At 44.5% G+C, this 23061-nt stretch overlaps 2 protein-coding genes across 2 annotated transcripts in view; one reads left to right on the top strand and one right to left on the bottom strand.

Annotated features, from left to right (window-relative positions):
* ANGPTL6 (angiopoietin like 6) overlaps positions 1-10240 on the top strand; it is a 31998-nt gene extending 21758 nt beyond the window's left edge. The window contains exons 2-6 of the mRNA XM_088479993.1: positions 2207-2834; positions 3506-3707; positions 4431-4624; positions 5316-5586; positions 9545-10240. Coding sequence (XP_088336119.1) covers positions 2253-2834; positions 3506-3707; positions 4431-4624; positions 5316-5586; positions 9545-9732 — 1437 coding nt within the window. The 5' untranslated portion in view covers positions 2207-2252 and the 3' untranslated portion in view covers positions 9733-10240. The remainder of the gene's footprint in view (positions 1-2206; positions 2835-3505; positions 3708-4430; positions 4625-5315; positions 5587-9544) is intronic.
* Positions 10241-12421: 2181 nt separating this feature from the next.
* SHFL (shiftless antiviral inhibitor of ribosomal frameshifting) overlaps positions 12422-23061 on the bottom strand; it is a 28257-nt gene continuing 17617 nt past the window's right edge. The window contains exons 2-9 of the mRNA XM_088479878.1: positions 20476-20617; positions 19257-19306; positions 17682-17723; positions 16719-16745; positions 15549-15704; positions 14486-14589; positions 13400-13548; positions 12422-13150 (exon numbers count right to left, since the gene is read on the bottom strand). Of these exons, the coding sequence (XP_088336004.1) occupies positions 12936-13150; positions 13400-13548; positions 14486-14589; positions 15549-15704; positions 16719-16745; positions 17682-17723; positions 19257-19306; positions 20476-20617 (885 nt within the window). The 3' untranslated portion in view covers positions 12422-12935. The remainder of the gene's footprint in view (positions 13151-13399; positions 13549-14485; positions 14590-15548; positions 15705-16718; positions 16746-17681; positions 17724-19256; positions 19307-20475; positions 20618-23061) is intronic.

The raw sequence follows: 23061 nt of genomic DNA, 5'->3' as shown, positions 1-23061 counted from the left end.
TGGAATTTCGGCCAGGGCACCCGGAGACAGGGCTGCCGAGACTGCCAGCTGGCCCGGGTGCTGGGGGGAGAGTGGCCCCAGGAAGGGGCGCAGATACAGTACATTATGGTGTGTACACTGGGGCATACTTGCCTACCCTCCCGATTTGGTTGGGAGCCTCCCAAAAATCGGGTGCCGTCTCCGGCCTCCCGGGAAGGCAGGCAAGTCTCCCGGCAACTGCTGACCCCTCCTGCCCCCCCACCGTATTTACCAGAGAATCCCCTGCAGCAGGACGGCCTGTGACGCGATCCACGGCGAATCGCGTCATTTTGGCCTCGCCCCTTGCTTCACAATGCCGGAATTATCACGTGGCCACACCCCCAGTTCCGCCCACAAGCACCGACCATCCCCCCGATTTTGCCGATCTGGCTGCCCCCTACCGGATGTTCACAATATGCAATTTGAGGTGGTACACAGATCTCGTGGTATATATAACAAAAGAAAGAAAAAAACTCCAATGGTATAGTAGCATAGGTATACCCATCGTATTACAGATCTCAATATTATAGATCTTTATCAGTGTGTGGGTATTGGCAGTACCATACTCACATGACAGGTAATGTAATTCACATAGAGGTTTCTTTCTCTACTTCACCCAGCCGAATGTAGGGACAGAACACCCCCCAAACGTAAGGAAAATAAGAAAGTGGGGTATACCCTTCTTACAGAACAACTGATATGTCAAAGTATATCTGGGTTTATTTGTGCAGAAAATCCTGCATGAGGATGTATATTTCTACTCTTTATATCAAAGTTCCCATCATAGGACCAGGAATAGAATATAGTCCTTGTCATTCCTGAATTCAATGCAAGTTCATCTTTTTTATCTAGTGCAGCAAAGTTACAAGGTCTGGGTTTTAGCACGTGGTTGTTCCTTATTGAACACCCCTATATAATCACTGAACGGTCCTCTCTCCCCTGGCTGTGTCAGGAGTGTCCGTCGAACAGATTGAAGTTGTTTAACAGAACAATGGTACTAAATTGTGTCCTGATTTTGGGCAGGATACAGTAAAAGGGTATTCATTCTGAACCTCGCTTCATTACCTATTGACTTTTGGGACTGATTCAGCAAGGAACGCATGCTAGCAGACATACGCACCCGTCTGCTGCGAAAATATGCTAATCAATGCGTACGCATGAGACCACAACATAAGATGCAGCCGCCCATCTCCCATTACTCACAGCCTGATAGCACAATAGTGGTTGACCTGACCTGCCGCAGGATTTTGGCCGCTTCCTGTGTACAGATTACGGTATGGCTGTGTATGCCGCCGCACTGCCTTAATAATGCACGCCCCTATAACGGCATTATAACGCCTGCGTTCGCCTGACCACCCCTGTCACCACGCACAAACGCCACTTCCTGTAAATCTATATCGGAAGGGTCTGAATGCTCACTGCGTGTAGTCTTCGTATCATAACCCAATCGCACTGGCTAGTTTGCGCACGCGCATTGCGATGCATGCGCAAATTAATTGACCGATTGCGTGCCTTCTCTCCTTTGCGTTCCTTGCTGAATCAGACCCTTTGTCAAAGGATTCATATAAGTCATATTATGTTGTGGGTTTATGTGTAATACAAGGTTTGTTTGGAATATATTACACTATTGGAGACCTTTTTTGTAATTCCCTGAGTTTGGTAAAGAGACACCTGGAACGACTGACAAGGCAACACGTATGCTGAAAAAATTTTTATATTGTAACTGTGGATGCAATTTGGAAACACACTGGTTCAAGTGAATTTGCTCACTGTTTGCAGTGTTTGTAGATAAGTACAGTATTTCTTATTTATTTTCTGGTATGTATGCACTGTACAGTATATGGTTATTTGAACACAATGCAGTCTCTGGTTTACTGGCAATAATACACTAGATGGCGCTTCTACATGATTTCCAATAATAGAGTGCTCCCTGGTGACACTTTTTTGTGGAGTTTTGTTAACAATTGCAATGTAACAACACATTTGTCAGACATAGTCATCCTTTTTTTGTCATTATAAACAGAATGTATAGATAAATGTAGAATTCTAAAATTAAAAAATTAACAAAAATGAAGGAGAAACAGTGTGATAGTCATTTCAACATTGGCAGATCATTGATATTATTAAATTACCATCATGAAAATCTAGTTAGTATAATATTTAACGTTTGTTCTGTTTCATGTTTCAGGAGGTATTGTGTGAAATTAACACACCTAACAAATATCGGCCTTAAAATGACCTTCCACACCATTTTTTGGTTATCTTTGCTGCCAAGCCTTTGCCAACCACAACTAGCAAATGAACATTCTGAGAACAATGGAGCTAGTCGAGCTAAATGCACCTACACATTTGTGGTGCCACAGCAAAAGATAACCGGGGCTGTCTGTATCAGCACTGCAAAGTTCCCAGAAGCCTTTGGAGTGAACCGAAGTGAAGTTGAGGAGCTAAAACAGGAGCTGAGCCGTCAGCATATGGAGATAGAAGAGCTAAAAAGACTGGTAGAAGTTGACCACGATGTTGCGACGGAGATGAGCCATCTCCGCAAAGAGAGCAGACACATGGGATCCCGCCTCGGCCATCTCCATACTCAGCTTCTTCATGAAGTGATTGAGAGGAAGAATGAGTCAGCGGAAGTCTTCCATGAAGAGAATACAGGAATCAGTGCTACTTCTGAAGTCCTCAAGTTGGCTTCAAAGTACAAAGAGCTCCAGGAAAAATATAACATTCTAGCTTCATTAATCAACAATCAGAGTGTTATCATAGCACGTTTAGAAGAACAGTGTCTTCAAAACACTGGTCGGCAACAAACTAACCAAGTAAGGATACATGACCAAGTGAAGTGTAGCCTTAGTTAAGGTATCCATGCACTATTATCCAGGCCAATTATAGTACAACTGTACTTGGCTTACTATGTCTGACTGTCCATCCATATCGTTAAAGGGATTTTGCCATACAGTCTTATGTACTTGTGTTGTCAAATGTGACAGAGATCGGGCCTGTGGTCTACAGGGCCATTCAGTTGGATTGTTCTGTGAGCACCATAATTCTAAAGTGAAAACCTGCATAGCTATCTCTGAAAGCCATTTGTAAAAACTTCATGCATCCATCTAATTAGAGTAGGACAGCTCAGGATAGCATAAATTGCTTTTGTACATATAAGTAGTATCCCAATGGTCTATCAGTGAATATAGAGTATTACTATCAGTATAATCAACTATACCACCATCTTCTTCTTCTTTAAAATATAAAACAAGAAGTAGTTAACATGTCCTACAAATGGCCCATTGCACTCGCAGACATCTCACACATAACAGCCTAGGCCTTACGGAATACCATTCTACATATCTGCCACCAAAACCTTCAACCCAAAGGTGTCATCTACTGTATGTGAAATTTTCTCAAACAATTCCAAATTGTTTTCTGGGATTCTCATTTATTATTGTGTTAAAATTGAAACATTTAACTATCATGTAAAATATTTCACCAGGCACCAGATCATTCGCCATCTGCTAGCGAGGCTTCCAGTAATCCTTCAGATGGAAAGAAGAAGCACAACCGCGAAGTCCATGGGGAAGAAACAGGCGTTATATCAAACAGGAAGGAAATACCGCAGGAACAATTAGACTCTGTTACAAAGACAACCTCCAAAGCCCCAGATATTATGGAAAAGGACTCCACCAAATCATTAGGTACGTACATCAAGTGCATTTACAAAGTTAGCAAGAAAAACGAAGGGACCGATTCGGATTTGTATGCAAACTCGATGGTTTATGTACAAATCTGATGTTTTGGGATTTGCCCATGTGCAGATCGGGTCCTGCATGATCGCTCAAGGTCCCCCCTTAGCCGCAGCATGTCAGTCATCGTTTGGGTGGCGGAGAAGGAGCAGAGACCAGGACAGTTCTACAAAATGGATGCGTGTCGCCTCTGTTTTGTAGGTGTGCCGAGCCCAGTGTCTGCATCATCGGAAGCAGACTTCCTGGACCTGGCTGACCAGTTGTGACGGCCAGTCTGATTAAGCTTAGGCTTACGTAGACTGACCAAAAGCTGCGACCATTGTGACCAGCGCAGCACTTGGATCGCAGATGCATGCAGGATGCGTCTATTTGCTACAGATGCCTACTGTTGCATTAGCATTTTGGTAGTACGGTACTGTACAGCAGCTTCTCTGTGACTATGCAATACTATCCATGTCAAAATCAGGCCCTAAGTTAGAATCAACATTGATAAAAAAATATATATATGGAATCGGTTAGTGCCTAAACCTAACCCCCCCCCTTCCCTGCACCCTAAACCTAACCCTCCCAGGGGGGAAGGGGGGATAGTGCATTGCATAAATCTCGGAATCAGGCCCATAGTTAAGATGTTATATCATATTTGTCCATATGAACTGGTGTCATCTACTCAAACAGGACCGTGGATGGATTGCCTTGATGTCTTGTCGGCAGGACAGAAGACCAGTGGCATTTACTTGCTGAGACCACATAGTAGCAACCAGATCATGCAGGCATGGTGCGAGCAGGAGCTCAACGGAGGCGGGTGGACAGTTATACAAAGGCGACAGGATGGATCAACTAACTTCTTCACTGACTGGCAGAACTACAAAGTGAGTCCAGACTGAATGTCTTTAGCCATATTGTTTTCAACATAGTGTTATCATATCTTATCCATTGTATCTAACTTGATGTAAACTTTTCTATCCTTAGCTTTACCCTGTCATCCCCTTTCCTGTCACTTTGTAGGCTTTGTCACTTGAGCCTAAGCATAGTATCATGAATTCATTGTTCCGCCTGGGGTCTAGTGAATCCTGGTAATTCAGTTGTCGGTGATGTTTGGTCGTGATGATCGCCAACACACCTCTATGGGACTTACGGTAGCCCAACAGTGCTGATTTTCCTGCCAATCCCTATGGGGTGCGAGGGAAAATTGGTGATGTTGTCCACGAGGTGTCAGCGTTCCGACCGTCCCCACAGCGTTCCAATGGCACTTTGTGGACATGGCTAAGAAATGTCAAATATATTCACTCACTGTGATAGACAAGTAACAGAGCCCTAGACTCCCCTACGATCAAGTTAAATTATATAAAAATATAGTACTACAAAATAATACAATTTTTAACACATTTTTTTTATTATATGTTAGGATTGCCCCACACATGAACCTTTTACAGAATCTTTTGTAATCATCTGCTTATTGTTGTTGCTGTTGTTTTATTATTTCTTTGGTAATTGTATTCCTATTTTCTCAGCCTTTCACCATCAATATTTCTCATTCTTTGCCCCATGTCCTCTATACAGGATGGGTTTGGTAACTTGGACAGTGAATACTGGTTGGGTCTTGAGAACATTTACTGGTTGACTAACCAAGAAAGCTATAAACTTCTCATCCTCATGGAAGACTGGCAGGGTAGACAAGTTAGTGCCGAGTATGACCAGTTTCGCTTGGAACCAGAGACTGATTTCTACAGGTTGCGGCTGGGCCAGTATCGTGGCACGGCTGGAGATTCCTTCTCCTGGCACAATGACAAACAGTTTAGCACCATGGACAAGGACCGAGACTCCTATTCTGGTGAGTAATGTGTCAAAACTACTTGTTTTGCTGTGGTTTTAAGGTAAAATTTAAATCTAGCTGCTCCTAACTCATTCATTCAGAGGTCTAAAGTACTGTTTATATATCATAAAACCCTTGTAAAATGAATCTTTATATTTGGAGAGTTGTGATGTCATTTGTGTTACATTACTCATTGTGAAAGTGTTCACACAATGCTCCATTGTCTGTGAAGGTAAAACACAGTACAGTCATCAAAACTATAAAGTACAACAAAGTAACAATTTGATTACAGCTTTGTATACTCTTGGCATTCTCTCATCCACCTGGGATTCTTTTCCAACTGTCTTGAAGGAGAACCCATATATGCTGAGCACTTGTCAGCTGCTTTTCCTTCTCTCTTCAATCCAACGCATGCCAAACTATCTCTGTTGGGCTGATATCAGGTGCCTGGAGCCCATATCATCTAATGCAATACTCCATTACTCGCCTTCTCTGTGAGATAGAGCTAACACAGCCTGGAGTTGTGGTTTTGGTCATTGTCCCGTTGGAGAAAAAAAACAGACAGCTCAGCTAAGCGCAATCCAAATTGGATGACTTGATGCTGCAGAATGCTGTGGTGGCCATGATGGTTAAGTGTGCATTCAATTCTAAATAATTTGCCATCAGTATCACCAGCAAATCACCCTCATGCCTCCTCCTCCGTGTATCAGTTGGAACATACACATCCAGACATCACCCGATCACCTTCTTTGCGTTTCATAAAGATATGGCGGTTAGAACCAAAATTCTAAAATTTGGACTCATCAGAACTAAGGTCTAAGCGAGTCTCTTAAATCAGTCTCCTTTGATTCAGGGCTGGATTAACAGCAAAACAGCAGCAGTCGCAACTCATTTGCGGTGCTGAAAGTATTTACACATTATACTTTTTAATAATAGTGTCGGTATATTTTTATTAATAGGGGCCCCCACAAGTTAGTTGCCTTGGCACCCCACACCTTAATCTGGCCCTGCTTTGAACAGTTGATGGTGAGCGGTGTCTGCTGTTTGAACCCAGTGGGGCATTTATTTGGTCTCTATTCTATCTTTTATTAGGTGATTTCTGGGGCTGTTGGCTAATAAACTGACTCTGCAGCTCCGGTTACTCTTGGCCTTTCCTGGAGATCCTCATAGGAGCATGTTTTATTATAGCGTGTTATGGTCTTTGTCACTGCACTTGAAGACACTTTCAAACTAGGGATGTGCAGGCTCAGATAGGTTCGAGTTTGCACGCCGAGTTCGGATTTTTCCCTCCAAAAAAACTGCCCCCTGTGGTAGTGGCACCAGTAGTAATGCAACCTATGGTAGTGGCACCTGTAGTAATGCCCCCCCCCGAGTAATGTCCCCTGTAGTAATGTCCCCCTCAAGTAATGTCCCCAGTAGTAATGTCCCCCCCCCGAGTAATGCCCCCCCCCACCCGAGGAATGTCCCTACCAGCAGTGGAAAAGGCGCTTGCGCTAAAGAGAAAAAAAAAAAGTCATACTTACCTTAAGCCCCGCATGACGTCTCTCCCATAGTTCACTGCCTGAGACGGAAGCTGGAGCTCATGAGTGAGCTCTAGTCTCCGGCTCTGGTTGCCGCTGCGGGGAGGGAGCTGGGCGCCCGCTGGTTACAATCTCAGCGGGCGCCTGGTGTCTACGTGTAGCACCGGGGTTAGGTGTCCAGAGGAGGCGGAACTGGTTCCGTCTCCTCCGGTTCACTTTAACCCCGATGGCTGGGTGTGGGGGCCCTTCAGGTGTGGGGGCCCAGTGATGATCGCCCCTGTCGCCCCCCCTTTAATCCGGCTCTGGGTATCATGGTTTTTAGACGAAAAATCCAGTAAGCCTCGAGTTTGCATAAGGCACTGAACCTGTCCCCCCGCCCCCCTTTTAGTGGGAGTAACATAATTTATAGTTTTCAGTTTAATTCTATCTAGTGATTCTCCTTAGCAGTAGGCTATGTGCTTCGAAAGAAAGTGTGTTCCTAGTTATTTCAGGATATTTCTGCTGTGCTCCATAAACCTAACATGCAGTGGTCTAGTGGTGCAGCCCACATATTGCAGGCTGCATCCACATTCCACCACATAGATAAACGATGATCTGCAGATAAGGAAATCTTTTATTACAAATTGTTCATTGGACACAAATGATCTATATTAGCGCTTCTCCTTTCAGTGTGTTTGCATGTAGTGCATTTGTAGAATCCTTGTGGTTTCGGAGGAAGCCAATTTAAGGTGTCTACTTGTTTAATCTCTGATCTCCTAAAATGGCTTGTGGATAATTTAGATTTTAGGTTCTCTGACCTTCTTAAAATCACTGATTCTTCAGGTACAATAGAGGGACCTATGTGGGCATCCTATTTAAGGGAAGATTTTTCTTCTTAATTATCCTTCTTAAGTCCTTCGTATAGGAATTACAAGTGGTGACAAACGCCATTGTTCTATCATTGTTCCCTTCTTTTTCTTTCTTCCCTTGTATAACAGTGTCCCTATCTAGCCTATTAACTTCTTTACTGTGTTGGGTAACCCTGTTACAGAAAGGACTGATAAAGGGACCTCACTTGTCTCTCATAATCTTCAGGTCTAGAACAGTTTATTTTAATCCGAAGAAACTGTCCCTTTGGAATGTTTTCTTTCCAAATTTTTAGATGATTACTCCTGTGATTAAGATATCTACTTTGATCAACCTCTTTAATATATGTTTGGGTGGTATTCTCATTATCTATCCCTACAATTTGGGACAATGTGTGTCATTCGTTGCTCAGACAAATCGGTTGACTTTTTTTGGGTTTTAATATTCATACAAGCCATGGAGCAGCTAACACGCTTACCACTACTCTGTGCCTGCTCCTTCTCTGCAGATCCACAGCCCCTCACGTGAGTTCTGGGCCCAATTCAGTGATGGACGCAATGCCAATGTTTCCGCTAATGGGCAATGATTTCTCTACTATGCAATATGTTGGAGTCGCACTGCACAGGTGCTGCGACAGTCTTGCGATGACGGTCACAGAGAGGATTCATTTGCAAACTGATTGACAGTCAGGAACAGTTTGTGGGCGGTAACTAAGGGGGGGTAATTCAAATGCAGGCGTGTCGCGATCATTTTGGAAGCATGTCACAGCCTGTGTCTGCCATACCGTACACAGTTAATGCTCTGTCATTGAGCCAATGTGTGTCCATTAGTTGTGTCCTTGTACACAAGCGGCAGCTTTGCAAAGTGCCGGGGGTGTCTAAATACAAAGCCGATGCCTGCAACATTTGTATATTTTCGCACAAACAATAAGAAAAATGACACAGTCGCGACAGCAAGTGTGTCCATCTCTGAATCAGGCCCTATATCCCCACATCTGTCTCTTCTTATCTGCCTTTTGCAAGTTACATACTGGCTACACTCCAGACCCATCTGGCTACACTCCAGGTTCAACACTCAGCTCCCCTCGGAGTTTCCCACTCTGGTGGATTCCAGTCCTGTGGGATAGGGCTTCCCTCCTGTCTCCATATGGTCCTCTCTCCCAGCCTGTCACCTGCACATCTCAATTGGGCTTCTGTAATTCAGAAAATCAGACACCTTAAGGCAGTGATTCCCAACCTCGGTCCTCAAGGCACACTATCAGTCCTGGTTTTAGTGATATCCATGCTTAAGCACAGATGGTTAAATCATGGTTAAATCAAAAAACTGAGGTACTAATTAAGTCACCTGTTCTCAACTATGGCTATCCTTAAAACCTGGGCTGTTAGTGTGCCTCGAGGACCGTGGTTGGGAACCCCTGCCTTAAGGGAACTGAAATCCAGGCACAGATACCCCAACACTAAAGAACTTAGAACAGTGAAAAAAGGAGAAAAATGACTGTGAGGCCTTAAAGAGTTTATTGTTACTTATTGTCATATTTTGACTTTGGCTAAAACCTGCATTGACAGGGAAAAAAAATATTCTAACCACTTCTCTCTGTTGTCTTTCCGAAGGTAACTGTGCTGTGTTTCAGAAAGGTGGCTGGTGGTACAATATGTGCGCCCACTCCAACCTCAACGGGGTGTGGTACCGTGGAGGTCATTACCGCAGCCGCTACCAGGATGGAGTATACTGGGCTGAATTCCGTGGTGGCGCCTACTCTCTGAAGAAGGTCTCCATGCTAATAAAACCCAACAAATAGCGACTCGTATTACATCATTAGCTGAGAGAGCTGCTATATCCAGCAAGTTCAACCCTTCTTTCTCAAAGTCACTGTTCTGCCGATCCGGATGGACAAAGAAGTAAATAACATAAGTAAATAAATATACATGAAACATTCTAAATTTGCCCAAAACATTTAAACTCTTCCAGGCACCATATTACCAATTTGAGTGCATCAAATCACATTATATGTATTTTATATATATATAGATTTTTTTTTTAAGTTTATCTACAGTCTCTGCTGATCCAGAATGCATTCCATGTAGTTTTACTGCCCTTACAGTAAAGAACCCCTTTGGCTGTACATTAAATACCATGTCATCTACAAATACATCATGCTGAATGGGTTGCAGTGGCTTTTGTTTTACTATGGGTAAATAAGTATGTTATATTCAAGGGTCAAATCTTTCTTCTGGAGTGTAAATAGTTGTATCTCACATTCCTTATCCCTTATTAAAGAATGTTCAAGCAAATATCCCAAAGATTTAGAGGGAAAAATATAAAACCTTCTAAAGAGTGGAGAAGTTGCCCACAACAACCAATCCGCTTATAGCTAGCTTTCATTTTATAGAATGCAGTTGATAAAAGCTAGCTAGAAGCGGATTGGTTGTTGTGGGCAACTTCTCCACTCTTTAGAAGGTTTTATATTTTTCCCTCTAATTTTTTTACACATATATTTGTGAATATTATGGGTACTTCTCATTGTATAAACTATTGTTTCCCAAACTTTTTTGACTCATGCCCCCGTCAGCATTTGTTTCACTGCACCCCTAGGCCAAAAGTTTTTTAATGGGAAATTTAGCAAAAATTATTAAATTAAGTAAATTGTCCCTCCCTGTCATCCTTAGGGTCAGTTTTGTGGTGATGGACAGGGTTATTATTGTTTGTCCACATATTTTATGATTGGCAGCCGCTTAACTGGTTTTACCTATCACATTAGCCATAATTTCTTCCTGGACCACCAGCCCATGGCATACAGTATAGGAACGGGATGCAGTCAAGAAGCCGGAGGTCGAAATGCCGACCGCCAGCTTCCCGACTGAAATCCCGGCAGGGGACCAATGCAGACAGCCGTGGGGGAAGGGAGGGTTAGGTTAAGGGCTCCTGGGGGGGACTTAGGGTTAGGCATCCCCCCTGGAGAGTTAGGGTTAGGCTAGGGGAAGAGAGGATTAGGCACCCCTGGGGGGAGGTTAGGGTTAGGTACCCCTACCCCCCAAGTGTTAGGTTTAGGCTGCGGGGAGGTTAGGTTTAGGCACTTATGGGAGGTTAGGGTTAGACACCCCGATGGGAGGGTTAGGGTTTAGGGGAGGGGGGGGGGGGGTTAGGAATAGTTAGAGACTTACCTTAGTCGGGATCCTGCTGTTCTGCTTTCCAGCATCGGTATAACATCCGCCGGGCCACCATCCGGTGGATTTCATACCGATCCCATGGGAACCATTGGTATAAGGTAACCTTGTATTTTAGGGTTTTATTCTGTCCTTTATCACCTGTTCTAGGACATCCTTGTGAATTGGTGCCCAGAATATTACTGCATATTCAAGATGCAAAATGTCTCGTATAGACCATGAATTGTCAAAGGCTGTTAGCTGTGTTCTATTGTAATGTTGACTATTTGTATATTAATAATGGACACCTTGCTGTATAATAATGCATATTTATACACTGTGATCATCACTGTATAAAGATAATGAGTACCTGTACACTGATCTGTATAACTATCCATTTTTGTTAAGTGTCTTTACATTGAACATGTTTCACCATGTAATGAAGATGTCACTAGCAGACAACCTGCTTGCAATGAGATCCACATCCCTTCAAACCATAACACTATATAATCGGCAGTGAGGCCTAAAACATGTTTCTATTAATAGATATAGGTAGTGGATGAAAAATGGAAACACCAATATAAGTTACAGTCATGTGTGGTGGCATAGAGCAGTAACTTCTAGGATAGCCAATAAATGATGGATTAGGCTTTTATATGGTAGGGAAGGCCATGGACTTATGGGAAAAATTGGTGTCATACTACTCAAACCATTGGTCCACTTCTGTGGTTGGAGTCAAGTTAAAAAAAAACCGGGCTGTTCACTACACAGACTAATTTGCCGTTCTTGGCTGGATTAGCGGTATGAATCAATGCAGCCATCACAATCCTGGAATATGTGCTCCTGCCCATTGTAGCTCTTTGCTGAGGTTTTGCTCCCTGAGGTCCGTAGAGATATCACCTTATTAGACACAGTTGCTTAGGGGTCATTAGCTGTCATGCTAATTACAGACAACCAGCGGTCTTATATGAACCAGACCATGATATTTGTTTCATTGATACAAGAGCCACTCCTGTTGGGAAACCCTTGCAATATGCTTGGTGTCTCTTTTCCCCTGGTGTTTCTCTTTTTCCCCTCAATACCTCTACACTACCATCAATAAAGTGTTTGGCACAGATTTATAGGGGGGGGGATTTATCCAACCTTCTATAGAGGACAAGTGGAAATGTTATCCATAGCAACCAATCAGATTGTGGCTTCATTTTATAGAATGTACCAGATAATAGCTAGAAGCTGGTGCAATGGGTAAAAGCCCCACTTCTCTACTTCAGAAGATATGATAGCTTTCCCCCATAGTATGTTAGCATAGAATGAAACAGGAAAAGGTTTGGTCCAAAGCTTTTATTTTCTATAAAAATTTATTTTCCAAAACTACGGACACAGGTTTTTTCGCAACATGTAGAAAGTGATGCAGAATGGCGATGGAACATTATACAATAACGCAACAGCCAAATACATCTGTCTGTTACTCTCAAAGGGACACAGAGAAGCATTTGATCAAACATGGAAGAACAGAAGGGAAAATGTCATAATGGAAGGTGCTAGAGAAGTGCTAGGTACTGTAGGCGGAATACAAGAAATTGTTATCAAGGCAACAGGAGAAGAAACAATGTAATTGTGTGACTACATAATCCAAGGCGCAATAAGGCACTAGCATTTTTCTTTAAAACTAAACATTTGCTTAACTTAACTCCTAACGTTTTAGTTTGATTCACCTAATTCGACAATACCCTAAATGAAAGGTCAGTTTTATCCACGTAACATTTCCGAATGCCCACCAGAAAGCCGGTTATTCATTCAGAACAACTGAGCGGGTACGTACAGTCCATACGGACCTTTGGGAGTTCGACAACTGATTCTAACTGTCGTCATCGCTCTCTTCTTCGTCTGTCTCCTTTATGTCGTCCAAGATCAGGTCTTCAAGATCACACTGGGTCAGGCTGCCCTGACTCAGGCAGGTAGCCACGGTGGATCCCGTGCTCACATGTAAGGAACTGGGGTACAACACTCTGGGATGATGGTTTTTGGACCTGCTTTTAGGGTGGACACATTGCATGCCGGGAATGAATGGTTCTGTATGAAGACGAAAAAAGAGAGGTCAACCATCATGCTTTAAGGTCTGTCCCACATCTTTCTCCTTGTCTCAGTCCTATCAAGGTCCCTTTTATCTGCTAAACCCTATACATTTGTCCTTCTTCCCATTACCGACTTCTTTCTGACCTAACATCTTTCAGATTATCAAGTGACTTCAACACCACATTGATACCAGTATTCTCTACCTGGCCTCTTCTCATTCTACTTCCCCTCCCCCTGTCTATTTACCTCTTCGATTGTAACAGTCCTCTGCAAAGCAGCTATGAAGATTGCGGTTCCGCGGTCCATTGTAGCGGCGTCGAGGAAGTATACGAGCGGGCAAGACGGGAATGTTGCACGTGTAACACGGAGATGCATTCCCCATCTGCGCAAGTCCACTGACGCAAAAACAAAAGAAATGTGCATTTAGATAGGGGGGAAAAAGTGCGTTTGTAAAATTAAAAAAATGACGATATATATCTAATAAATAAATGATGACAAAAAATAAAAGACAAAGGAAGATTATAGGCCTGATTCAGAGGTGGACGCTAATGCCGCCGTAACTGCGATGTTGTAACAGTAATAATATGCAATTGCTAGTTTCAGCCTTCCCCTTGTGTACCAGTGTGCCGGAATGTGCAAGCCCTGGGACGCCCACTTTCCATGCTGTAGACAGTAGAACTCTACACTGTCTCCTGAAATTCCACTGAACATGGCGTCTATGGCTGAGGCTCTGTGTTTGAGAACACGCCCGGAACACACCCATAATGCCCATGAGATAGATTTTTTATTGTGTTCACTTCAGGCCATCTCCCAGTCACTGCCCAGGAACGCCCGTGGTATTGCCTAGCAGATTGGAATGTGTGCAAGGAGCCTTAAGGGGCCTATCAATTAGCAGACTATCTGCACGATGCGCCCAAAACCAGGAGGTTTTGGTCGGATTGTTAGGAAAGTCTGCTAATGGATAGCCGGCAAGGACCAGCGATGCGCGTGCACGCTGGGTCCTTGCCGACCCCGACTATCTACAGAACATTGCCGTCAACCTGATGACGCTCGTCAGGTTCGGCATGTTCTGAAATAGGAGATCGGGCTCCTTCACTGAATGACGTTCAGACTTTCATGTCGCGTAGTGGATACCCCCCTTTACACTCAGGGTGACGCATGCGCCATAGGGGTTTTCAGGACTTTTCGCGCATACGCTCTAGCAAATAATCGCTGAACTGTGCAAATGTTCCCATTGCGTCCACCTTTCAATCTGGCCTCATATATACAGTACAGTGTAGTATGGGGACAGTTAGAGACTGGAAAGAAATATAGGAGTTCTTTGCGCTTTACTTGAACGTATGACCGCAGGCCTGGCAGTGGAACTCTGCATTCCCCCACATCTTATTATAAGGAACGGGATCATATCTTCTACGACAGTTGTGGCACCTTGACACCTGGTATGGGAAATAAAGAAGCAACAATGGAACTCACATCCATATGCTGTCCATGGCTTTATGTGCCCATCTGGGGCCTTTGAGTTGGCTATGTAACAAACGCCATCTTCTTTACCCACTTAGCTGACTTCTGTTTTTCCCAACAAAAGCTCAGGAACTGAGCTTTTTTTTAAATTAATTTAATTAATTTAAGAATGTTTTTATATATTTTATTGAAAAAAAAAATCCTAGTGGATGTCTCGCATCCCTTCACCCCCTCCCCCCACTGTGGCCATGTACCCCCACTGTTACAGTTCCTCCAACCACCCCAGTGGCAATAGATCCCCTGGCGGCAACAGATTCTCAGTGGCACTGCCTGCTACCCCTATATATATATATATATATTATAGATACCCAGTGGCATAACCATCAACCTCAAGTGTCTACAGACCCCACTGTGGCACTACACCAACCTTCTCTGCCATGTGTCGCTATATATGCCTAGTACCCCCATTCCTACCCAGGGCTGATAAACCTTTATGGGGCACTAAGCACCACTCCCATTCAGTACCAATAGATCTCCCTTAGTGGCACTGCCAACACCATGGCATTGCATCGGAACGTGTGTCAGGGGAGATTGTTTATAGGTCCCGTCTGCTGCAGCTAACAGAGCAGCCTAATATGCTCAGTTCCCCTCCCCACACTTTTGCTACAAGTGCATGAGCCTCAGAGTGCTGATCACATGGCATTCTGGAGTGCAAATGTAATAGTGATGTCACAGACCGCTACATCTCAGCCGGTGGCCTGGAGAAAATCCGTTCTGCACATGTGTACAACGGATTTCTCCTTTAACAGCAAGGAGAGAGCGGGACGGTGACCGTGAAAACCCAGCTGACCGCGCAGTTAACTTATTAATAAGGAGACCCCATACAGCCGCCTGGTTCATATTCTTCACTACCAGTTGCATTTGATCCACCAACCTCTTTCCTCTGCGGAACCCTTCGCCACCACATCTTATCGCACTCCTTGCATGCAAACTGACGGTCGTTAGAGGGGATCTGGTTTTCAGAAGCATTGTTAAACATCTTCAAATTCTTCTCTGTAAGGGGCAGGTGCTTCATTTTCACTGCCAGGTCCTGGGAAAGGAATACAAAGGTCAGTTTTCCCTACAAGTAACAAGCTGGGTACACACTAGACGATATGTCGCCCGATCTCGTCCACATCGGCCAGTGTGTACCCGCTATGTCGCCGACGATGCACGATCCCGTCATCAGCGACATCGTCCATTGTGCCAAATGCAGCATGGCTCCCGACGTTCCGTTGCTGCCAGCAAGTATGTATGCATTTGCCGATGCCGGCACCCCCGCTGGGTCCCACCAGGAACGACATTGTGCTACACATCGTTTAGTGTGTACCCAGCTTTACATGGTACTATTCCTGTGACATGCATTCCTCAAAAGTGTTACTATTATCATCTTTTAAATGTGTTTGTAAAATGTAATCACATGAGAAATGTAGAAAACGATTATGTCCTATAAACCCCTACTCCCAGCACACACAACACATCACATTGTAGAATTCTGATTAGGCAGTTGCTGGTGCGGGGTTTCAATTTACAAATAAATAATCATTCTAATAAAGGAGTTAAATATCTTCTAAAATTCATCTACAATGACTGTTTAAAACTAAATGAAAGGTCACATGAAGCCGACACTCCATCAAATATCTACCCTAACTACATCTAAAGTTGTCTGCCCTATTTCATTTTTTTTCTTATAGAGAACACAAAGAAATACTTTATGGTTCTTACTTCGGCATTAGTTCACCTTTCCAATATTGCAAACAGCAGAATACTACATGTAGGTTTCCATTAAAACAAAAATGCCATTAAAAATTATTGTTTTTTTTACTCCTCATGCCCCCCTCCCCTTTACCAGTGAACAATGTATTTTCAGAGGACGAGCCCCAAAACCTTGTCCGCAGACAACTAGTCTGCTGCCTCATCCACCTCACTATTCTCTGTCATAAAGTGCCCACATGTAGATAGATTATACATTCTAGAGAATAACAGCATAGTAATTGTGAATAAATAAAATATCTTTATCTTCATGTTAATGACATCTGGCTATTATAAAGTTATGAGTAAATACCTTTATATCTTTGTCTGCACTCAAATTCTGCAAAGAGATAGACACAGAACATTTTACTATATTGAGGCATTTAACACAAAGACAGCGGTAAGCAAGGAAAACAAACAAAAATATATAGAAAGTGTAATATGCTGAGTGGGTTTAAATATTATAGTGCAAGGGTATTCGACATGCAACCATCCAGCTGCTATGGAACTACACATCCCAGCATGCCATGTCACAGATTTACCATGCCCTAATAGAAAAACTGTGGCAGGTCATGCTGGCATGTGTAGCTCCACAGCAGCTAGCGTTCCACAGAGAATTCGTACGCCCATATGGAGCAACTCATGAAAGGAGACACTTGTCCCTCTTAGTTTTGGGGTTGGGTATGGGATACCGGCACTCAGAATCCCGACGCTGGCATCCCAACAGGGGTTAGGATACCAACACCTGTCGGTAAGTATCCTAACCCTTCCCGCAGCCTAACCCTAAATGTCCTGCCCCCCCCCCTGCCCCCCAGCCTAAACCTAACCCTCCCTTAGTGCCTAACCCTAATCCTCCCCATAACCTCAATACTTACCGTCTGGATGCTGCCCCCCAGCCCCCCCAACCACAGCCTAAACCTAACCCTCCCCTTAGTGCCTAACCCCCATAACCTCAATACTTACCGGCGGGATGCTGCCCCCCAGCCCCCCCAACCACAGCCTAAACCTAACCCTCCCCTTAGTGCCTAGCCCTAATCCTCCCCATAACCTCAATACTTACAGTCGGGATGCTGGCGGTTGGGATGCTGGCATTGACATTCTGTGCGCCGGCACCCCAACCGCCAGGAACTCAGCTTTATCCCCGGCTTTCTTGTACGGACATAAAGCAGGACCCAACCTCAGTCACAAATAAACAGCACAACTTTAATCTAATTTCCAGACAACGTTAAACCATGCACATAAACACAACATATTTATTTGAATACGTCACTATTACCTTTGGTACTTCACTGTCCTTCTTCATTTTGTTGATGACATTCTGAAAGTCAGACAAGTGTAATTTTATTATACGTTTATGGCCACAAGCCGGCAGTGTCAGATACGTGCTGCGATCACTATTACCGTTCCAGCATTAGTAGCGCTCCCCAGGTTGTAGTGACGGGAAAACGCTGTGATGACACTGCATGCAATGATGGCGGAGAGAACATATGGAAAACACAGGTGCGATTGTTGATTAAACAATTTTGCGTGTAACGTCTTCAGAGCGCAATCCCTCTTGTGCGATGGGTTGAGGAGCGCTCAGCTCTCACTACAACCTGTCAGAAAGGGAATGAGCGATATGCTCACTTCTGCAGGTAACGCACCACTGTTCATACCGCCCATCTTAATCCACCTGTAGCCTTTAGAATTCCAAAGATACAAAACAAATCTAAGAGGGAGAAGTGGAAAATTTGCCCAAAACAACCAATCAGCGCCGAAATGTTATTTCACAGACTGTGCTATATAAATGAGCTAGAAGCTGATTGGTTGCTTTGCACAACTTCTCCATTTTATTTCCAAGGCTTGATACATCTCCACACAGCTCTTCTTCTGCACTGTTCCCTCTTTAAGAACCACAAATGTAGCTTATGGTTACATAATTAATACAACAGCATAGGGCATTTTTTACAACTACTCTCATAGTTATATTTCATGATCTGTACATACTTATGTACTGAAGAAACAATAATTTACGTTGAAAATTTGTTCCACAATAGAACATATCAATACAACTAACATAATCTAGTTACATGTGCGTTCTAGCTAACCTACACAATGTAATAACCCGCCGACTAGCCAACTAGCCAAATAATGCACTCCAACACTGGCTCTAGTATTATTGTCAATTTGGCCCAAAACCACCACTGATGTGACAAGCAGTCTGCCCCAATTAATACCCCATCCAATATCTATAAGATCATCATAAATCATGGCTGGCAGATGAAGCTGGTCACGTGTGTAGCTGGGTAAATGTATAAACAGTGCCTAATGCGATCTGGTTACTGAATCTGTCCAAATTGGTCATCCATAAACGTGGTTCTCAATAGACAAAGGAGATGGAATACTAACTGCAAACGGTGCTGTGACACCAAAAATCCACATTTGGGAACTGCCCCTGTAAAAAAGCCTTGTGTGACGGCTTCCGGTTACAGAAGTGCACCTATAAATGAACATGATGGAAAACAAAATGCCATTTTTCCATGTGAGAAAGTTACAATGTGCACAAGAGTGCCTGTCCTGCATTGCCCTATTCTGCCCTGTATAAACCACCCCTATCCATTAGGGTATAACCCTTTCCTGGAAATGACGCCATCCTGATAGGCCGATCCATGCCAATCCCATACCAGAGGGTGAATTTGAACATAATTTAATTAGTGACATTTGAAGAAGTTAAAATGTCTGATCATTTGTTCTAGGTTAATGCACATGTTCCCTTTTACACTAAAGTAAATGCTTCCCACAGTCACAAGCAAAGAACTGGTATAAAACTTTAAAACTGGAGCATGAAAACAATGAGTGACACAGGTCTTACCATCGCCACCCTGTCCTGATGTAACTCATTCCTTTCCTCCGGATCCAAGTCTACAGTATAAACAGACAACTCAGTGTGAGATCAAGTACTGTACAGTGAGGTAAGACTTGTAATGGCAACAGTCCATGGGATCTAGACAAGCTAAATTGTCAGGTGAACACAAAAGCTCCTGGGAGAAGGGAGGCAGAATAGGCATCAAGGGTCCCATGCATTTCAGTTGCCTCTCCACTAAGCAGGTGTAATTCTTGGGACAGGGGTTGGCAGCCTGAGTTCGTCTGCGGGGAAAGAGGGCAGCAGCCAGAGATAGTCTGCAGGAGCAGGGGGCAGCAGACTGAGCCCGTCTGCGGGAGCAGGAGGCGGCAGCCCGTGTCAGTCTGTGAAGACATGGGATGACAGTCCAAGTCTTTCTGCGGGGTAATAAGGCGGCAGTACACGTCAATCTACCAAAGGGGGGGCAGTACAAGTCAGTCTGCAGGGACAAGGGGCGGCATTATGAGTCCATCTGCGAGGACAGAGGGCAGCAGTACAAGTCCGTCTGTGGAGACATGGGACGACTGTCCAATTCCGTCTGTGGGGGCATGGGGAGGCAGTACAAGTCCATTTGCGGGGACAGGAGGCGACAGTACAAGCCTGTCTGCAGGGACATGGGGCAGCATTACGGGTCCATCTGCAGGGACAGGGGGCAGTAGTACGAGTCTGTCTGTGGGGACAGGGGTTGGCAGTACCAGTCGGTCTGCAGGGACAGGGGGTGGCAGTACCAGTCCATCTGCGGAGGACGGGGTGCCAGGGACAGGGGGCGGCTGTACAAGTCCGTCTGTGGTGACATGGGGCAACAGCCCGAGTTCATCTGTGGGTACATGGGCGGCAGTACAAGTTTGTCTGTGGATACACGGGCGGCAGTATGAGTCCGTCTGTGGGTACAGGGGCGGCAGCACAAGTCTGTCTGCGGGTACAAGGGGCGGCAGTATAAGTCCGTCTGGTGGGACAGGGGACGGCAGTACAAGTCCGTCTGCGGGGACAGGGGGTGGCAACCCGAGTCCATCTATGGGGACAGGGGTCGGAAGCCTGAGTCCGTGTACAGGGACAAGAGGTAGCATCTGCAGGGAAAAGGGGTAGTCTTTTGTGTCATGTGACAGATTGTGGCAAACATGTAAAACAATACAGAACACCATCAATCAGAAGACAGCAGTAAACATTGGTGCTGCCAGGTAATACTTACCATTAATATCATCCTTGCATGAGATAATGCATCTACACACTTGGTCATGCTGGTTTGCAAATCTTCTCATGAGCATCACTGCTGTCTCTACCGGGACAAAGCCATGAAACTTCTCTCTAAATCGGCGAACACTCTTCTCCAGCTGTGGAAGATAAATGGAAAATGGCGGGGACACTGCATTGCTGGGTATTTACTGTAATATACGGTGCAACCAAGCACAGCAGTGGCACATCGCCGAGAACTGAATTGCCCCCATAATGACTAAAACACATAGGGCACTATCATAAATAAATTTAAATCACACATGTAAATTATAGGGTCTGTGGCTGCCTGAAACTATACAACAGTCAGACTGGTTCCAGTCAGCAATATAACCTACATAACTTATATGTGTCACCGCCCATAATGCCACCGGTTCCAAGTACTGCAGGATTCCCATGAAACTCAGGGTCTCATTCAGACCCACTCGCAAGTGCCGATGCGCTCGCAAGCGGGTTGATGTAGAGGCCATGCGCATGCGCAGCGACCGCACTGCGCTTGCGCAAGCCCCGGACCGAGAGAGAAACTCTCTTGCTCCAGGGCTTACTACAAAAGGGGCGGCTGTCGATGGTGATCGACAGCTCGCACTGCTTTGTAGGCGGGGCAGGGAGGTGGCTTGCCAAACTGAGGCGTGCCATTTGGGGGCGGCCCCACTGACCTCACGTGAGGTCAGTGGTGAGCTTCCGGCTCTAATAGAGCCGAAAGTTCACTGGGGCTTGCGGCAAACGAGACCCTACCACAAGGGTCTTCTCGCAAGCCTCGATGGTCGCGATGGTCTTGACCATCGCGACCATCAACCTGGCCGCTTGCTAAAGCTGTGGGTTGTCACCCACAGCCTAGCGAGCGGCCAGGAGGCCGGGCCAGAAAATAGATGCGGCCGCCCTCATTCAGAGCGAGTGCTCACATTTTGCGAGCGCCTCTGCATGAAATCCACATTCTCAACTGAGTGTAAAATATCAATGCACAATTCCCAAATGTATAGCTCATACTGTGGCAGGAGGAAGTGGTTATGCTAAGCTGGTGGGTATGACCACATCCTATTGCGGCATGCCACTCCCCCAAAAGGCGTGCCTGACACTTCCAAAACACTTAGCTGCCCCCAGTCTTGGCGGTCAGGACAGGCCCTTGAATCAGGACTGTTCCTCCTAAATCTGTAGATTTGGAAGGTACATCAACGGAACAGTGGACTAATTGTCAAAACTATTGTGACACTCAGGTGTATGTCTAGTGTATGTCTTCGAACAAAGGTAAGCATGGATAGGCCCAGTGGTATGTCTCTTACCGGATCTGGATAAATTAATGGACTGACTGTTACAGGTATCTCTATTTTTCTAGAGTGGTAAAGAGGTAGACTCTCCAACAGACCACTTTTTCTTCTGAAATAATTATTGATTCAGGGTTTACTTCTAGATGCAACTGAGAAAAGTTCCTAACCTGTACATCAAACTTTCATGTTTACTTTCACAGTTTTCATACACAATATGAATGATACAGTTTCCTTTAGACAATAACTTTTACTGGAGACAACCAGAACTCGGCTCAGTCGTCTTCACTGGCAGAAGTGAAAGAACTTCTGGTTAGTAAGCAGACAAATGCACTTAGATCAGCTGAGGGCTGTATAGGCATGATGCTATATAAGAGGTCTCATTTTTTGTAATTGGTTAGTGGTCAGGAACCTGTTGCTGGGTAGATTCTTTGTTGGGTTTTTCTTAAAAGAGTTAGCCTATGGGTAAGGTTTCTGTTGTATACCTTTAAGGGAGCTATTTTAGGGGACATTTGAATTTGTTTCAGCCTTTTGTTTGTCTTACTAATTCTTTTAGTAACTTTAAGCACAGCTCGGAAGGCGGGAGGGCGCTACTAGCCAGCAGCCACATGTGGCATAAGTGGTCATTGTGGGGCACTTACCCTTTTGAGGGACAGTGGGTGTGTCCTACCCCTGCGGAAAGATAGAGGGCGTTTCCATTTGGAGTGTCCATACTGTGCTATAGTAAAGGGTGGTGAGTCCTTCACAGCGTGGGTTATGCCTTTATAGTGAGGGGGGGTTAGTCATCCCCCAATTTTTTAAGAAATTCAATTGCCTAGAGCTGGTTCTTGGCAGCGTCTTCTTTCCCACCCTTCTGGAATTAAAATTTGGTCATTACAATTAATAAAAGCTGTGACCTTTAATCCAACGCAGTTGTGTCATTGTCTTTATTTTAATGATAAGTTAGCTTAATGGTTTGTGTCAAAGTGTTAATTGCAATAAATTAATGGGCACCCTATACACTTGCACTTTCATTTTTATAACATAAAGCTAGTGCATAACCATTTATGCATCACAAACTTTTAAAAGCAGACTATAACAGTGACAGATTACCATTTCTACAGTGTTCAACAGAGATCAATGCAATAGCTTATAAATTGCTTTTAACCATGGGGCCCCATAGATTGTTTTGTACAGTTCAGCTGAATGACTAGCGGTGGTGCACTTTCCAAAACGATAGTCTCTCCTGTGCTAAGGAGTTGAATAATAACGTTAGTTTTACCAGGTTCTGAACGCCTCGTTAT

Source organism: Taudactylus pleione, unplaced genomic scaffold (assembly GCF_031769625.1).
Source record: "Taudactylus pleione unplaced genomic scaffold, aTauple2 ptg000248l, whole genome shotgun sequence".
Taxonomy (NCBI): domain Eukaryota; kingdom Metazoa; phylum Chordata; class Amphibia; order Anura; family Myobatrachidae; genus Taudactylus; species Taudactylus pleione.
Note: the sequence above shows the minus strand (reverse complement) of the source record. Positions and strands in the feature narration are given on the sequence as shown.